Below are 13794 nucleotides of genomic sequence, written 5' to 3' on the forward strand. Positions count from 1 at the left end.
TCAGTACAACTGAGCGTTGGAGAAATACGCAGATGTAAAGAGGAGTACGTAATTTGCTTTCTAATTATCATGATCATTTCCTCAAAGAAGTTCATGAATTTATCACTGCTGAAGTGAAAGCCATCCTCTCTTGGGGAATGCTGCTTTTTAGTTAGCTTTGCGACAGTATCAAAAATACATTGAGGATTGTTCTTATTTTCCTCAATTAAGTTGAAAAATAGGATGATCGAGCAGCAGTGAGGGCTCTTCGATACTGTCTTTCCAAGCTAGTCGGAAGACTTCCAGTTTGGTGTAGCACCATTTCCGTTCCAATGTTCTGGAAGCTTGCTTCAGGGCTCGGGTATTTTCTGTATACCAGGGAGCTAGTTTCTTATGACAAATGTTTTTAGTTTTTAGGGGTGCGACTGCATCTAGGGATTTATGCAAGGTTAAATTGAGTTCCTCAGTTAGGTGGTTAACTAATTTTTGTACTCTTGACGTCCTTCGGTATGTGGAGGGAGTCTGGAAGGGCATCTAGGAATCTTTGGGTTGTCCGAGAATTGATAGCACGGTGTTTGATGATCCTTGGTTGGGGTCTGAGCAGATTATTTGTTGAGACTGCAAACGTAATAAAATGGTGGTCCGATAGACCAGGATTATGAGGAAAAACATTCAGATCCACAACATTTATTCCATAGGACAAAACTAGGTCCAGAGTATGACTGTGGCAGTGAGTAGGTCAGGAGACATGTTGGACAAAATCCACTGAGTCGATGATGGCTCCGAAAGCCTTTTGGAGTGGGTCTGTGGACTTTTCCATGTGAATATTAAAGTTACCAAAAATGTGAATACTATCTGCCATGAATACAAGATCCGATAGGAATTCAGGGAAATCAATGAGGAACGCTGTATACGGCCTAGGAGGCCTGTAAACAGTAGCTATAAAAAGTGATTGAGTAGACAGCAGGGTTTTCATGACTAAAAGCTCAAAAGATTAAATGTTTCAGTCAGGCCAATCATATCAAGGATATGATCAAATCAAATCAAATTTATTTATATAGCCCTTCGTACATCAGCTGATATCTCAAAGTGCTGTACAGAAACCCAGCCTAAAACCCCAAACAGCAAGCAATGCAGGTGTAGAAGCACGGTGGCTAGGAAAAACTCCCTAGAAAGGCCAATACCTAGGAAGAAACCTAGAGAGGAACCAGGCTATGTGGGGTGGCCAGTCCTCTTCTGGCTGTGCCGGGTGGAGATTATAACAGAACATGGCCAAGATGTTCAAATGTTCATAAATGACCAGCATGGTCGAATAATAATAAGGCAGAACAGTTGAAACTGGAGCAGCAGCAGTCAGGTGGAAGTTGAAACTGGAGCAGCAGCATGGCCAGGTGGACTGGGGACAGCAAGGAGTCATCATGTCAGGTAGTCCTGTAGTCAGGTGATCAGTTCATTGACTATAACTGCCTTGGAAGTGAGGGATCTAACACTAAGTAGCCCTATTTTCAGATGTGAGATATCACAATCTCTTTCAATAATGACAGGAATGGAGGAGGTCTTTACTCCAGTGAGATTGCTAAGGCAAACACCGCCATGTTTAGTTTTGCCCAACCTAGATCGAGGCACAGACACGGTCTCAATGGGGATAGCTGAGCTGACTACACTGACTGTGCTAGTGGCAGACTCCACTAAGCTGGCCTGCACCCTCTCATTGTGGAGCTAGGTGAGTTAGAGCCCTGTCTATGTTCGTAGATAAGATGAGAGCACCCCTCTAGCTAGGATGGAGTCCGTCACTCCTCAGCAGGCCAGGCTTGGTCCTGTTTGTGGGTGAGTCCCAGAAAGAGGGCCAATTATCTACAAATGCTATCTTTTGGCAGGAGCAGAAAACAGTTTTCAACCAGCGATTGAGAAGTGAGACTCTGCTATAGAGCTCATCACTCCCCCTAACTGGGAGGGGGCCAGAGACAATTACTCAATACCGACACATCTTTCTAGCTGATTTACACGCTGAAGCTATGTTGCGCTTGGTGACCTCTGACTGTTTCATTCTAACATCATTGGTGCCGACGTGGATAACAATATCTCTATACTCTCTACACTCGCCAGTTTTAGCTTTAGCCAGCATCATCTTCAGATTAGCCTTAATGTCGGTAGTCCTGCCCCCTGGTAAACAGTGTATGATCGCTGGATGATTCGTTTTAAATCTAATACTACGGGTAATGGAGTTGCCAATGAGTTGGGTGTTCAATTTGTCAGAGCTAATGGTGGGAGGCTTCGGTGTCTCAGACCCCGTAACGGAAGGAAGAGAGATCAGAGAAGGCTTGGCCTCTCACTCCGACTCGTTGCTTAATGGAAAACCGGTTGAAAGTTTCTGTCGGCTGAATGAGCGACACCGGTTGAGCATTTCTTTCCAGAAGCCATGAGAAAGTTGTCCGGCTGCGGGGACCGTGCGAGGGGATTTATACTACCATCTGTACTTACTGGTGGCACAGACGATGCTTCATCCTTTCCTACACTGATATTACCCTTGCCTAACGATTGTGTCTGAAGCTGGGCTTGAAGCACAGCTATCCTCGCCGTAAGGCGATCGTTCTCCTGTATATTACGAGTGCAGCGACTGCAATTAGAAGGCATCATGTTAATGTTACTACTTAGCTTCGGCTGGTGGAGGTCCTGACGAACCACGTCCAGATAAAGCGTCCGGAGTGAAAAAGTTTAATGAAAAGTTGAGAAGAAAAAATATATATAAAACGGTAATTATAAAGTAAAAACCGTAAAGTTGGCAGGTAGCAAAGTAAGGATTGGCAACAAACCACACAGCAGCACGTGAATAAGTCTACAGGTTGTGACCGGTTCAGTACATTACAGTACATTACAGCTCAGTTCAGTACAGCACATTACAGCTCAGTTCAGTACAGCACATTGCAGTACAGTTCAGTACATTACAGCACAGTTCAGTACAGCACATTTCAGTACAGTTCAGTACAGTACATTACAGCTCAGTTCAGTACAGCACATTTCAGTACATTACAGCACAGTTCAGTACAGCACATTGCAGTACAGTTCAGTGCATTACAGTTCAGTACATTACAGCACAGTTCAGTACAGCACATTTCAGTACAGTTCAGTACATTACAGCACAGTTCAGTACAGTACAGTACAGTTCAGTACATTACAGCACAGTTCAGTACAGCACATTGCAGTACAGTTCAGTGCATTACAGTTCAGTTCAGTACATTATAGAAATCTAATGTTGGGCCAAATATTGAGTGCAGAAAACATTAACACCAGTTCTTTCCATGACATAGACTGACTAGGTGAATCCAGGTGAAAGCAATGATCTCTTATTGATGTCACTTGTTAAATACACTACAATCAGTGTAGATGAAGGGGAGGAGACATGTTAAATAAGGATTGTTAAGCCTTGAGACAATTGAGAAATGGATTGTGTATGTGTGCTGTTCAGAGGGTGTATGGGCAAGACAAAACAATGAAATGCATTTGAATGGGATATGGTAGTAGGTGCCAGGCGCACCGGTTTGTGTCAAGAACTGCAATGCTGTTGGGTTTTTCACACTCAAAGGTTTACCGTGTGTATCAAGAATGGTCCACCACCCAAAGGACATCCAGCTAACTTGACACAACTGTGGGAAGCATTGGAGTCAACATGGGCCAGCATCCCTGTGGAACCCTTTCAACACCTTGTAGAGTCCATGACCTGACAAATTGAGGCTGTTCTGAGGGGAAAAGGGGGTTTGCAACTCAACACTAGGAGGGTGTTCTTCATGTTTTGTCCACTCAGCGTATTTGTGCTATTGGAGGGTTTGGTACCCTTGCAGGCTATGCATGTCACTACTCTGCACTTTTTCCCTGAAGTGTGCAGTTGTCCACTACCCACATGGTGGTTCTCTGTAGCTCAGTTGGTAGAGCATGGCGCTGGCAAAATAGTGTAAAGAATTTGTATGCATGCATGACTAAGTTGCTTTGGATGAAAGCGACCTACTGAATGGAATGTTATATGATTTGTGAAACACTGGAACCTGCAATTCATCCACATACAGTGTATTCTGAAAGTTTTCAAACCCCTTGACTTTTTCCACATTTTGTTACGTTACAGCCTTATTTTGAAATGGATTAAATTGTCCCCCACCCCCCTAAATTATTATTATTATTATTATTATTACATTTACATAAGTATTCAGACACTTTCCTCAATACTTTGTCGAAGCACCTTTGGCAGGGATTACAGCCTTGAGTCTTCTTTGGTATGACGCTACAAGCTTGGCACACCTGTATTTGGGGAGTTTCTACCATTCTTCTCTCAAGCTTTGTCAGGTTGGATGGGGAGCATTGCTGCACAGCTATTTTCAGGTCTCTCCAGAGATGGTCAATCGGGTTCAAGTCCGGGCTCTGGCTGGGCCACTCAGAGACTTGTCCCGAAGCCACTCCTGAGATGTCTTGGCTGTGTGCTTAGGGTCATTGTCCTGTTGGAAGGTGAACCTTCACCCCAGTCTGAGGTCCTGATGGTTCACCCATCTCCACAGAGGAAGTCTAGAGTTTTGTCAAAGAGACCATCGGGTTCTTGGTCACCTCCCTGACCAAGGGCCCTTCTCCCCCAATTGCTCAGTTTGGCTGGGCGGCCAGCTCTAGGAAGAGTCTTGGTGGTTCCAAACTTCTTCCATTTAATGAATGATGGAGGCCACGGAGTTCTTGGGGAGCGTCAACGCTGCAGACATTGTTTGGTACCCTTCCCCAATTCTGTGCCTTGTCACAATCCTGTCTCGGCGGTCTACGGACAATTCCTTCAACATCACGGCTTGGTTTTTGCTCTGACATGCACTGTCAACTGTGGGACCTTATATAGACAGGTGTGTGCCCCTTTCCAAATCATGTCCAATCAATTTAATTTACCACAGATCGACTCCAATCAAGTTGTAGAAATAGCTCAAAGATGACCAATGGAAACAGGATGCACCTGAGCTCAATTTCAAGTCTCATAGCAAAGGGTCTGAATACTTATGCAAATAAGGTATTTCTGTTTGTAATACATTTGCTAAAATGTCTATATATTTTTTTTTTACTTTGTCATTATGGGGTATTGTGTGTAGATTGCTGAAGATTATTTTTTATTTAATCAATTTCAGAATTAGGCTGTAACGTAACAAAATGTAGAAAAAGTAAAGGGGTCTGAATACTTTCAGAAGGCACTGTATGTTCTTCCATAGTGTTCAACCATGAGGTGAGCATGGCTCAGAGGGCTAGTGCCTTAGTCTTGTAATACATACCAGCCCAAGGCAGCCTAAGGTTAACCCTCACCCCTGCAGCTTTGACAGACATACGTGGACAGTGAGGGGTGTTGTACCAGAAACACATTTTATGACTTGTAAAATATGGCATAATATTTGAGCTAGTGAAAACAGGACAAAAAAAGGCTTGGACCCCAAGTCATCGCTGCTTGCAGCTATATTTAAGACCGGGAAGATACGTCAGATCATGGGACTGTTATATGTCTGGGTAACAAAATGTGGGTTATCGATTTGTTAAGGGATATTATTAAGGAATATATTGGTTATAAAACGGTAGAAGTATGGTTATGATCAGGATACATTTAATTGAAATAAAAGCAACTAGCTCAGAGAGTTTTGACTAACCTGAATGTCTTGAGGGTGTGAATAGCGCTTCTCCACAATCCCCAAGAGCATGGCAACATTATGATTCAAAGCAAATCACAACAAATGTTGCATAGCTGATAGGTTCTGCCCATTGTATGTAGATAGATAGCTAGATTATGTGTAGACCCTATTCTCGGTAGAAGCTATAACAACTACAGCTGTCCATGTGAAATGTTACCATCGTTCAGTCAAAAGGCGAATCTCACGTGAGATTCACTCTAGGCATTCTGTCAAACGTTCTGGTGTTGACTGAAATACTTGAATATGGAAGTTAGATAACGCAGAGTTGTATTTACTATCTATCGGTGACATTCAGCGCACAAACTCCATTCGCCTGTCTCCATGCTTCTTTCTTTCCGTTTCCAAAAAGACGAAAGCGTGTTAATACTACGGATGGTTTGTATTGGTCTGGAGTCCTCAATCTCGTAAGAGATGCATGGATGTAACTGGTCCAACCACCGTCAATCACGAATATGCCCTCCTTTTTGCGCTATCAAAATGGGTCCGTGCTGCTACTGCAGCGACATCATGTGCGCAATTTTGCATTCTGTTGATTTTGCATAAATATGACATCATTCGCTGACCTTGTTAGTTAATATCGTTTTGTTCAACGTTGTAGCAGAGATCTTGATATAATGACGAGATGCTCATGTCTACGCCCTTACAATGGGAGTCGTTATCCTAAACACGGGAAGGCAGGCGACAAGCTTACTGTAGGTCCAAAATAAGCCTTTAGAAACGCATTGGGCTTATTTTGGACATACTTTGGCGAGAGTGAAACCTCTCGCTTCGCCTCTTCCTCTCTGGTTTAATCTAGTAGCTGACCTGCGGTTCTCGGTACTAGGCACATTATGAACAGGGGAACATTAAAGGTGCAGTATGCAGAAATCACTCCACCATTTCCTGGTTGCTAAAATTCGAATAGTTCGCCTAATTACAGTTTATGGGACAAAGCAAGCAAGTACAGTGTAAAGAATCATTGTATCATCTAAACCGCTGTGAAATATATTTTCCAATATATATATATATAAAATATTGTATTTTCAGCTGTTTGAAGCTGGTTTGCAAAACTGAAAGTAGAAGACGCACTAACGAAACTTAAGAACGAGAAGCATATAAATATTACACATAGAACAGATCTACAGCTTCTTAGACTTGCTTTAAATTAGAATGACAGATCTATAACTCACATTTCTATGGTCATTTGGTGTAGTCACCCCAAAAGTTAACTTACATATTGCAGCTTTAATATCATACTCGTTGATAACGTGCATGCCTAGAGATTGTAGTTTCTATAAGGATGTTTTAGAAAGTCTTTTTAATTTAATTTTTACTAAAAATGTATATTTTTGGGAGAATAATCATCATGATAGAAACCTGCCATATTTTCTTTGAGCACTTGCAGCAAATACATTATGTAACAGGCCCATCTACATTAGTCCTTTTTTCTCTCTCTGTGAAACACACGATAAGCTGTCAGTCACTGTGGCGACGTCACCATCTGACCACTTGCCTTGAAGTGAAGCTGTTTCTGTCAGCTCAGTTTTCAGTCAAGTCCTTGTACTTTGATCACTGAAATAAATCCCATACACGCTGTCATTTACATTGTGATTGAAATTCGGGTTTTTACTTCTCATTCTTAAAGGGTTGTAAGGGATCCAATTATTTGATCGAGAAGATACAATATTATATTGTTATTATTATACAAGCCTTTTTTGATTTAGTTCAAAAGTAATAATCCAGTCTCTTTTGGATGATTCGAGGATTACCTGTCAAAGCTTCATAGCGGAGCTCACGGCTCTCCTGCCCTAGCCCCCTGTGGGGGTCAATACATAGACAAAGTCCCATAAATGAAATTTGTTTTGACGCCAAGTTTGAATACTCGCCATCCTCTCTGTCATCTGACAGCTGCAAAGATCTGCAGTGGGGCTCCCCAGTGAACATATACACTGAGTGTACAAAACATTAGGAACACCTTCCTAATATTGAGTTGTACCCCCTTTGCCCTCCTTTGCCCAGCCTCAATTTGTTTGGGCATGTACTCTACAATGTGTCGAAAGCGTTCCACAGGGATACTGGCCCATGTTGAATGCAATGCTTCCCACAGTTGTGTCAACTTGGCTGGATGTCCTTTGGGTGGTGTTCCATTCTTGATACACACAGGAAACTGTTAAGTGTGAAAAACCCAGCAGCGCTGCAGTTCTTGACACAAACCGGTGCGCCTGGCAGCTACTACCAGACTCTGTTCAAAGGCACTTCAGTATTTTGTTTTTCCCATTCACACTCTGAATGGCACACATACACAATATTCAGGAGGTGTTCCTAATGTTTTGTACACTCTGGGAGGGGTTGGAGGGCTGGGTAGGAGGGTTGTGAGGGGTAGGAGGGCTGGGCTGGAAGGGGTTGGAGGGCTGGGTAGGAGGGCTGTGAGGGGTTGGAGGGCTGGGCTGTGAGCGATTGGAGGGCTAGGCTCAGAGCGGTGGGAGGGCTGGGTAGGAGGGCTGTGAGGGGTGGGAGGGATGGGCTGGGAGGGCTGAGCTGAGCTGAGCTGGGAGGGGTGGGAGGGCTGAGCTGAGCTGGGAGGGGTGGGAGGGCTGGGCTGTGAAGGGTTGGAGGGCTGGGCTGGGAGGGGTGGGAGGGCTGGGCAGGAGGGCTGTGAGGGGTGGGAGGGATGGGCTGGGAGGCTGAGCTGAGCTGGGAGGGGTGGGAGGGCAGAGCTGAGCTGAGCTGAGCTGGGAGGGGTGGGAGGGCTGAGCTGAGCTGGGAGGGGTGGGAGGGCTGGGCTGTGAAGGGTTGGAGGGCTGGGCTGGGAGGGGTGGGAGGGCTGGGCAGGAGGGCTGTGAGGGGTGGGAGGGATGGGCTGGGAGGCTGAGCTGAGCTGGGAGGGGTGGGAGGGCTGAGCTGAGCTGAGCTGAGCTGGGAGGGGTGGGAGGGCTGAGCTGAGCTGAGCTGAGGGGGGGGGTGGGAGGGCTCAGAGCGGTGGGAGGGCTGGGTAGAGCTGATCTGTGCTGGGAAGGGTGGGAGGGCTGGGCTGTGAGGGTTGGGAGGGCTGAGCTGAGAGGGGTGGGAGGGCTGAGCTGGGAGGGGTGGGAGGGCTGAGCTGGGAGGGGTGGGAGGGCTGAGCTGGGAGGGGTGGGGTGGGAGGGCTGAGCTGAGCTGAGCTGGGAGGGCTGGGGTGGGAGGGCTGAGCTGAGCTGGGCTGTGAGGGGTGGGAGGGCTGAGCTGGGAGGGGTGGGGTGGGAGGGCTGAGCTGAGCTGAGCTGTGAGGGGTGGGAGGGCTGAGCTCCACAGCAGATGGTGGCCAGGGGGTGGAGAACAGGAGAAGACTCTGTGTGTCTCAATAGTCTCAATCATTTCTATTTCAATTTAAGGGCTTTATTGGCATGGGAAACATATGCTAACATTGCCAAAGCAAGTGAAATAGATACCAATAAAAATAAATTAACTGTAAACATTACACTTCCAAAAGTTCCAAAAGAATAAAGACATTTCAAATGTCATATTATGTATATATACAGTGTTGTAATGATGTGCAAATAGTTAAAGTACAAAGGGAAATTAAATAAACATAAATATGGGTTGTATTTACAATGGTGTTCGTTCTTCACTGGTTGCCCTTTTCTTGTGGCAACAGGTCACATATTGCTGCTGTGATTCCACACTGTGGAATTTCACCCAATAGATCCGGGAGTTTATCAAAATTGGATTTGTTTTTTTAAATTCTTGGTGGGTCTGTGTAATCTGAGGGAAATATGTGTCTCTAATATGGTCATACATTTGGCAGGAGGTTAGGATGTGCAGCTCAGTTTTCACCTCATTTTGTGGGCAGTGTGCACATAGCCTGTCTTCTCTTGAGAGCCAGGTCTGTCAAGGCTATGCTCACTGAGTCTGTACATAGTGAAATATTTCCTTAATTTTGGGTCAGTCACAGTGGTCAGGTATTCTGACACTGTGTACTCTCTGTTTAGGGGCAAATAGCATTCTAGTTTGCCCTGTTTTTGGTAAATTCTTTCCAATGTGTAAAGTAATTATCTTTTTGTTTTCTCATGATTTGTTTGAGTCTAATTGTGTTGTTGTCCTGGGGCTCTGTGGGGTCTGTTTGTGTTTGTGAACAGAGCCCCAGGACCAGCTTGCTTAGGGGACTCTTCTCCAGGTTCATCTGTCTGTAGGTGATGGCTTTCTAATGGAAAGTTTGGGAATTGCTTCCTTTTGGGAGGTTGTAGAATTTAACGGCTCTTTTCTGAATTGTGATAATTAGTGGGTCTCGGCCTATTTCTGCTCTGCAATCATTATTTGGTGTTTTACGTTGTGTTTTTCCCATTTTATGAATTCTTGGTTGGTGAGCAGACCCCATACCTCACAACCATAAAGGGCAAAAGGGTTCTATAACTGATTGAATTATTTTTGCCAGATCATAATTTGTATGTCGATTTTTTTATAAACCTTTTGATGGCATAGAAGGCCTTTGCCATGTCTCTCAGATAGTTCAAAGCTGTGTGGAAGTTACCTGTGGCGCTGATGTTTAAGCTGAGGTATATGCTGTATAGGTTGTTGTGTGCTCTAGGGCAATGGTGTCTAGATGGAATTTGTATTCGTGGTCCTGGGAACTGGAACTTTTCTGGAACACCATTATTTTTGACTTACTGAGATTTACTGTCAGGGCGGCCCAGGTCTGACAGAATCTGTGCAGAGGATCTAGGTGCTGCTGTATGCCCTCTTTGGTTAGGGATAGAAGCACTAGATCGTCAGCAAACAGTAGACATTTGACTTCAGATTCTAGTAGGGTGAGACTGAGTGCTGCAGACTATTCTAGTGTCCTCGCTAATTCGTTGATATATGTGTTGAAGAGGGTGGGGCTTAAACTGCCTCCCCGTCTCACCCCCCGGGCCTGTGGAAAGAAATGTGTATGTTTTTTTTGCCAATTTTAACTGCACACTTGTTGTTTGTGTACATGGGTTTTATAATATTGTATGTTTTTCCCCCAACACCACTTTCCATCCATTTATATAGCAGACCCTCAGACCAAATTGAGTCTAAAGCTTTTTGAAATGATCAAAGCATGAGAAGACTTTGACTTTGTTTTGGTTTGTTTGTCAATTAAGGTGTGCAGGGTGAATACGTGGTCTGTTGTACAGTAATAATCCCTCCTCTCTTGTCTCTTCTCCTTCGTCAGGACTGATCTAATCTTGGTTAACCCACAACTAAAATCTTGCGTAATTTGGTCAGATGCTCAGTTATGTTTACGAGAGATTAGCACTAATTTAACAGGACTGGACAAGTGACAGCATATCCTCTGGGTGTATCCTGTCATTATTGCTGTCAGCTCCTGTTTCTTTTTAGATCAGTGCAGATGAAGGAGACAGAGAGAGGAATCCACTTTAGACTATTGAGACGCATCCTGTTTATAGGCAGGGTACCTATGCAGTCAGAGCCTAGTGCCTGAGGGACACTCTTTAAGTCTTTTGATCTGAATTATTCAATGGGCTCCATCGAGGACAGCTGGCACCGTCCTTGAACCATCAGCACCAAGACTTTTGTCTTCATCCCTCCCTCTGGCTTTTGGTGTCAATGCCACTCCGACATTGCTCGATCGGATATTGATATATTTCTTATTTCTTATTTCCATTCTTTTACTTTTAGATTTCAAATCAAATCTAATTGTATTTGTCACATGCACCGAATACAACAGGTGCAGACCTAGAAATGCAACTTACAAGCCCTTTGACCAACAATACAGGGGGTACTGGTACAGAGTCAATGTGGAGGCTATATACAGAGGGTACTGGTACAGAGTCAATGTGGAGGCTATATACAGGGGTACCGGTACAGAGTCAATGTGGAGGCTATATACAGGGGTACCGGTACAGAGTCAATGTGGAGGCTATATACAGGGGTACCGGTACAGAGTCAATGTGGAGGCTATATACAGGGGTACCGGTACAGAGTCAATGTGGAGGCTATATACAGGGGTACCGGTACAGAGTCAATGTGGAGGCTATATACAGGGGTACTGGTAGAGGGTCAATGTGGAGGCTATATACAGGGGTACCGGTACAGAGTCAATGTGGAGGCTATATACAGGGGTACCGGTACAGAGTCAATGTGGAGGCTATATACAGGGGTACTGGTACAGAGTCAATGTGGAGGCTATATACAGGGGGTACCGGTACAGAGTCAATGTGGAGGCTATATACAGGGGGTACTGGTACAGAGTCAATGTGGAGGCTATATACAGGGGTACTGGTACAGAGTCAATGTGGAGGCTATATACAGGGGGTACCGGTACAGAGTCAATGTGGAGGCTATATACAGGGTATTACGGTACAGAGTCAATGTGGAGGCTATATACAGGGGTACCAGTACAGAGTCAATGTGGAGGCTATATACAGGGGTACCGGTACAGAGTCAATGTGGAGGCTATATACAGGGGGTACCGGTACAGAGTCAATGTGGAGGCTATATACAGGGGGTACCGGTACAGAGTCAATGTGGAGGCTATATACAGGGTATTACGGTACAGAGTCAATGTGGAGGCTATATACAGGGGTACCAGTACAGAGTCAATGTGGAGGCTATATACAGGGGTACCGGTACAGAGTCAATGTGGAGGCTATATACAGGGGGTACCGGTACAGAGTCAATGTGGAGGCTATATACAGGGGGTACCGGTACAGAGTCAATGTGGAGGCTATATACAGGGGTACCAGTACAGAGTCAATGTGGAGGCTATATACAGGGGGTACCGGTACAGAGTCAATGTGGAGGCTATATACAGGGGTACCGGTACAGAGTCAATGTGGAGGGTATATACAGGGGGTACCAGTACAGAGTCAATGTGGAGGCTATATACAGGGGTACCGGTACAGAGTCAATGTGGAGGCTATATACAGGGGTACCGGTACAGAGTCAATGTGGAGGCTATATACAGGGGTACCGGTACAGAGTCAATGTGGAGACTATATACAGGGGTACCGGTACAGAGTCAATGTGGAGGCTATATACAGGGGTACCGGTACAGAGTCAACGTGGAGGCTATATACAGGGGTACCGGTACAGAGTCAATGTGGAGGCTATATATACAGGGGGTACCGGTACAGAGTCAATGTGGAGGCTATATACAGGGGTACCGGTACAGAGTTAATGTGGAGGCTATATACAGGGGGTACCGGTACAGAGTCAATGTGGAGGCTATATACAGGGGTACCGGTACAGAGTCAATGTGGAGGCTATATACAGGGGTACCGGTACAGAGTTAATGTGGAGGCTATATACAGGGGGTACCGGTACAGAGTCAATGTGGAGGCTATATACAGGGGTACCGGTACAGAGTCAATGTGGAGGCTATATACAGGGGTACCGGTACAGAGTCAATGTGGAGGCTATATACAGGGGGTACCGGTACAGAGTCAATGTGGAGGCTATATACAGGGGGTACCGGTACAGAGTCAATGTGGAGGCTATATACAGGGGTTACCGGTACAGAGTCAATGTGGAGACTATATACAGGGGTACCGGTACAGAGTCAATGTGGAGGCTATATACAGGGGGTACTGGTACAGAGTCAATGTGGAGACTATATACAGGGGTACCGGTACAGAGTCAATCAATGTTCAGGAGTCTTATGGCTTGGGGGTAGAAGCTGTTTAGAAGCCTCTTGGACCTAGACTTGGCCCTCCGGTACCGCTTGCCGTGCGTTAGCAGAGTGAACAGTCTATGACTACGTTGGCTGGAGTCTTTGACAATTTTTAGGGCCTTCCTCTGACACCGCATGGTATAGAGGTCCTGGATGGCAGGAAGCTTGGCCCCAGTGATGTACTGGGGCGTACACACTACCCTTTGTAGTGCCTTGCATTCAGAGGCGAAGCAGTTGCCATACCAGGCAGTGATGGTGCAGATGTAGAACCTTTTGACGATCTGAGGACCCATGCCAAAACGTTTAAGTCTCCTGAGGGAGAGTAGGTTTTGTTGTGCCCTCTTCATGACTTCCTTGGTGTGCTTGGACCATGTTAGTTTGTTGGTGATGTGGACACCAAGGAACTTGAAGCTCTCAACCTGCTCCACTACAGTATCGTCGATGACAATGGGGGTGTGCTCGGTCCTCCATTTCCTGTAGTCCACAATCATCTCCTTTGTCTTGATCTCG

General features: G+C 45.4%; 1 protein-coding gene across 1 annotated transcript in view; it reads right to left on the reverse strand.

Moving 5' to 3' along the window:
* Positions 1-6015, reverse strand: part of gtpbp3 (GTP binding protein 3, mitochondrial) — a 41761-nt gene extending 35746 nt beyond the window's left edge. Inside the window, 1 exon segment of the mRNA XM_031785519.1 lies at positions 5631-6015. Coding sequence (XP_031641379.1) covers positions 5631-5689 — 59 coding nt within the window. The 5' untranslated portion in view covers positions 5690-6015.
* Positions 6016-13794: the final 7779 nt, after the last annotated feature.

The sequence above is a fragment of the Oncorhynchus kisutch genome, linkage group LG13 (genome assembly GCF_002021735.2).
Source record: "Oncorhynchus kisutch isolate 150728-3 linkage group LG13, Okis_V2, whole genome shotgun sequence".
Taxonomy (NCBI): Eukaryota; Metazoa; Chordata; class Actinopteri; order Salmoniformes; family Salmonidae; genus Oncorhynchus; species Oncorhynchus kisutch.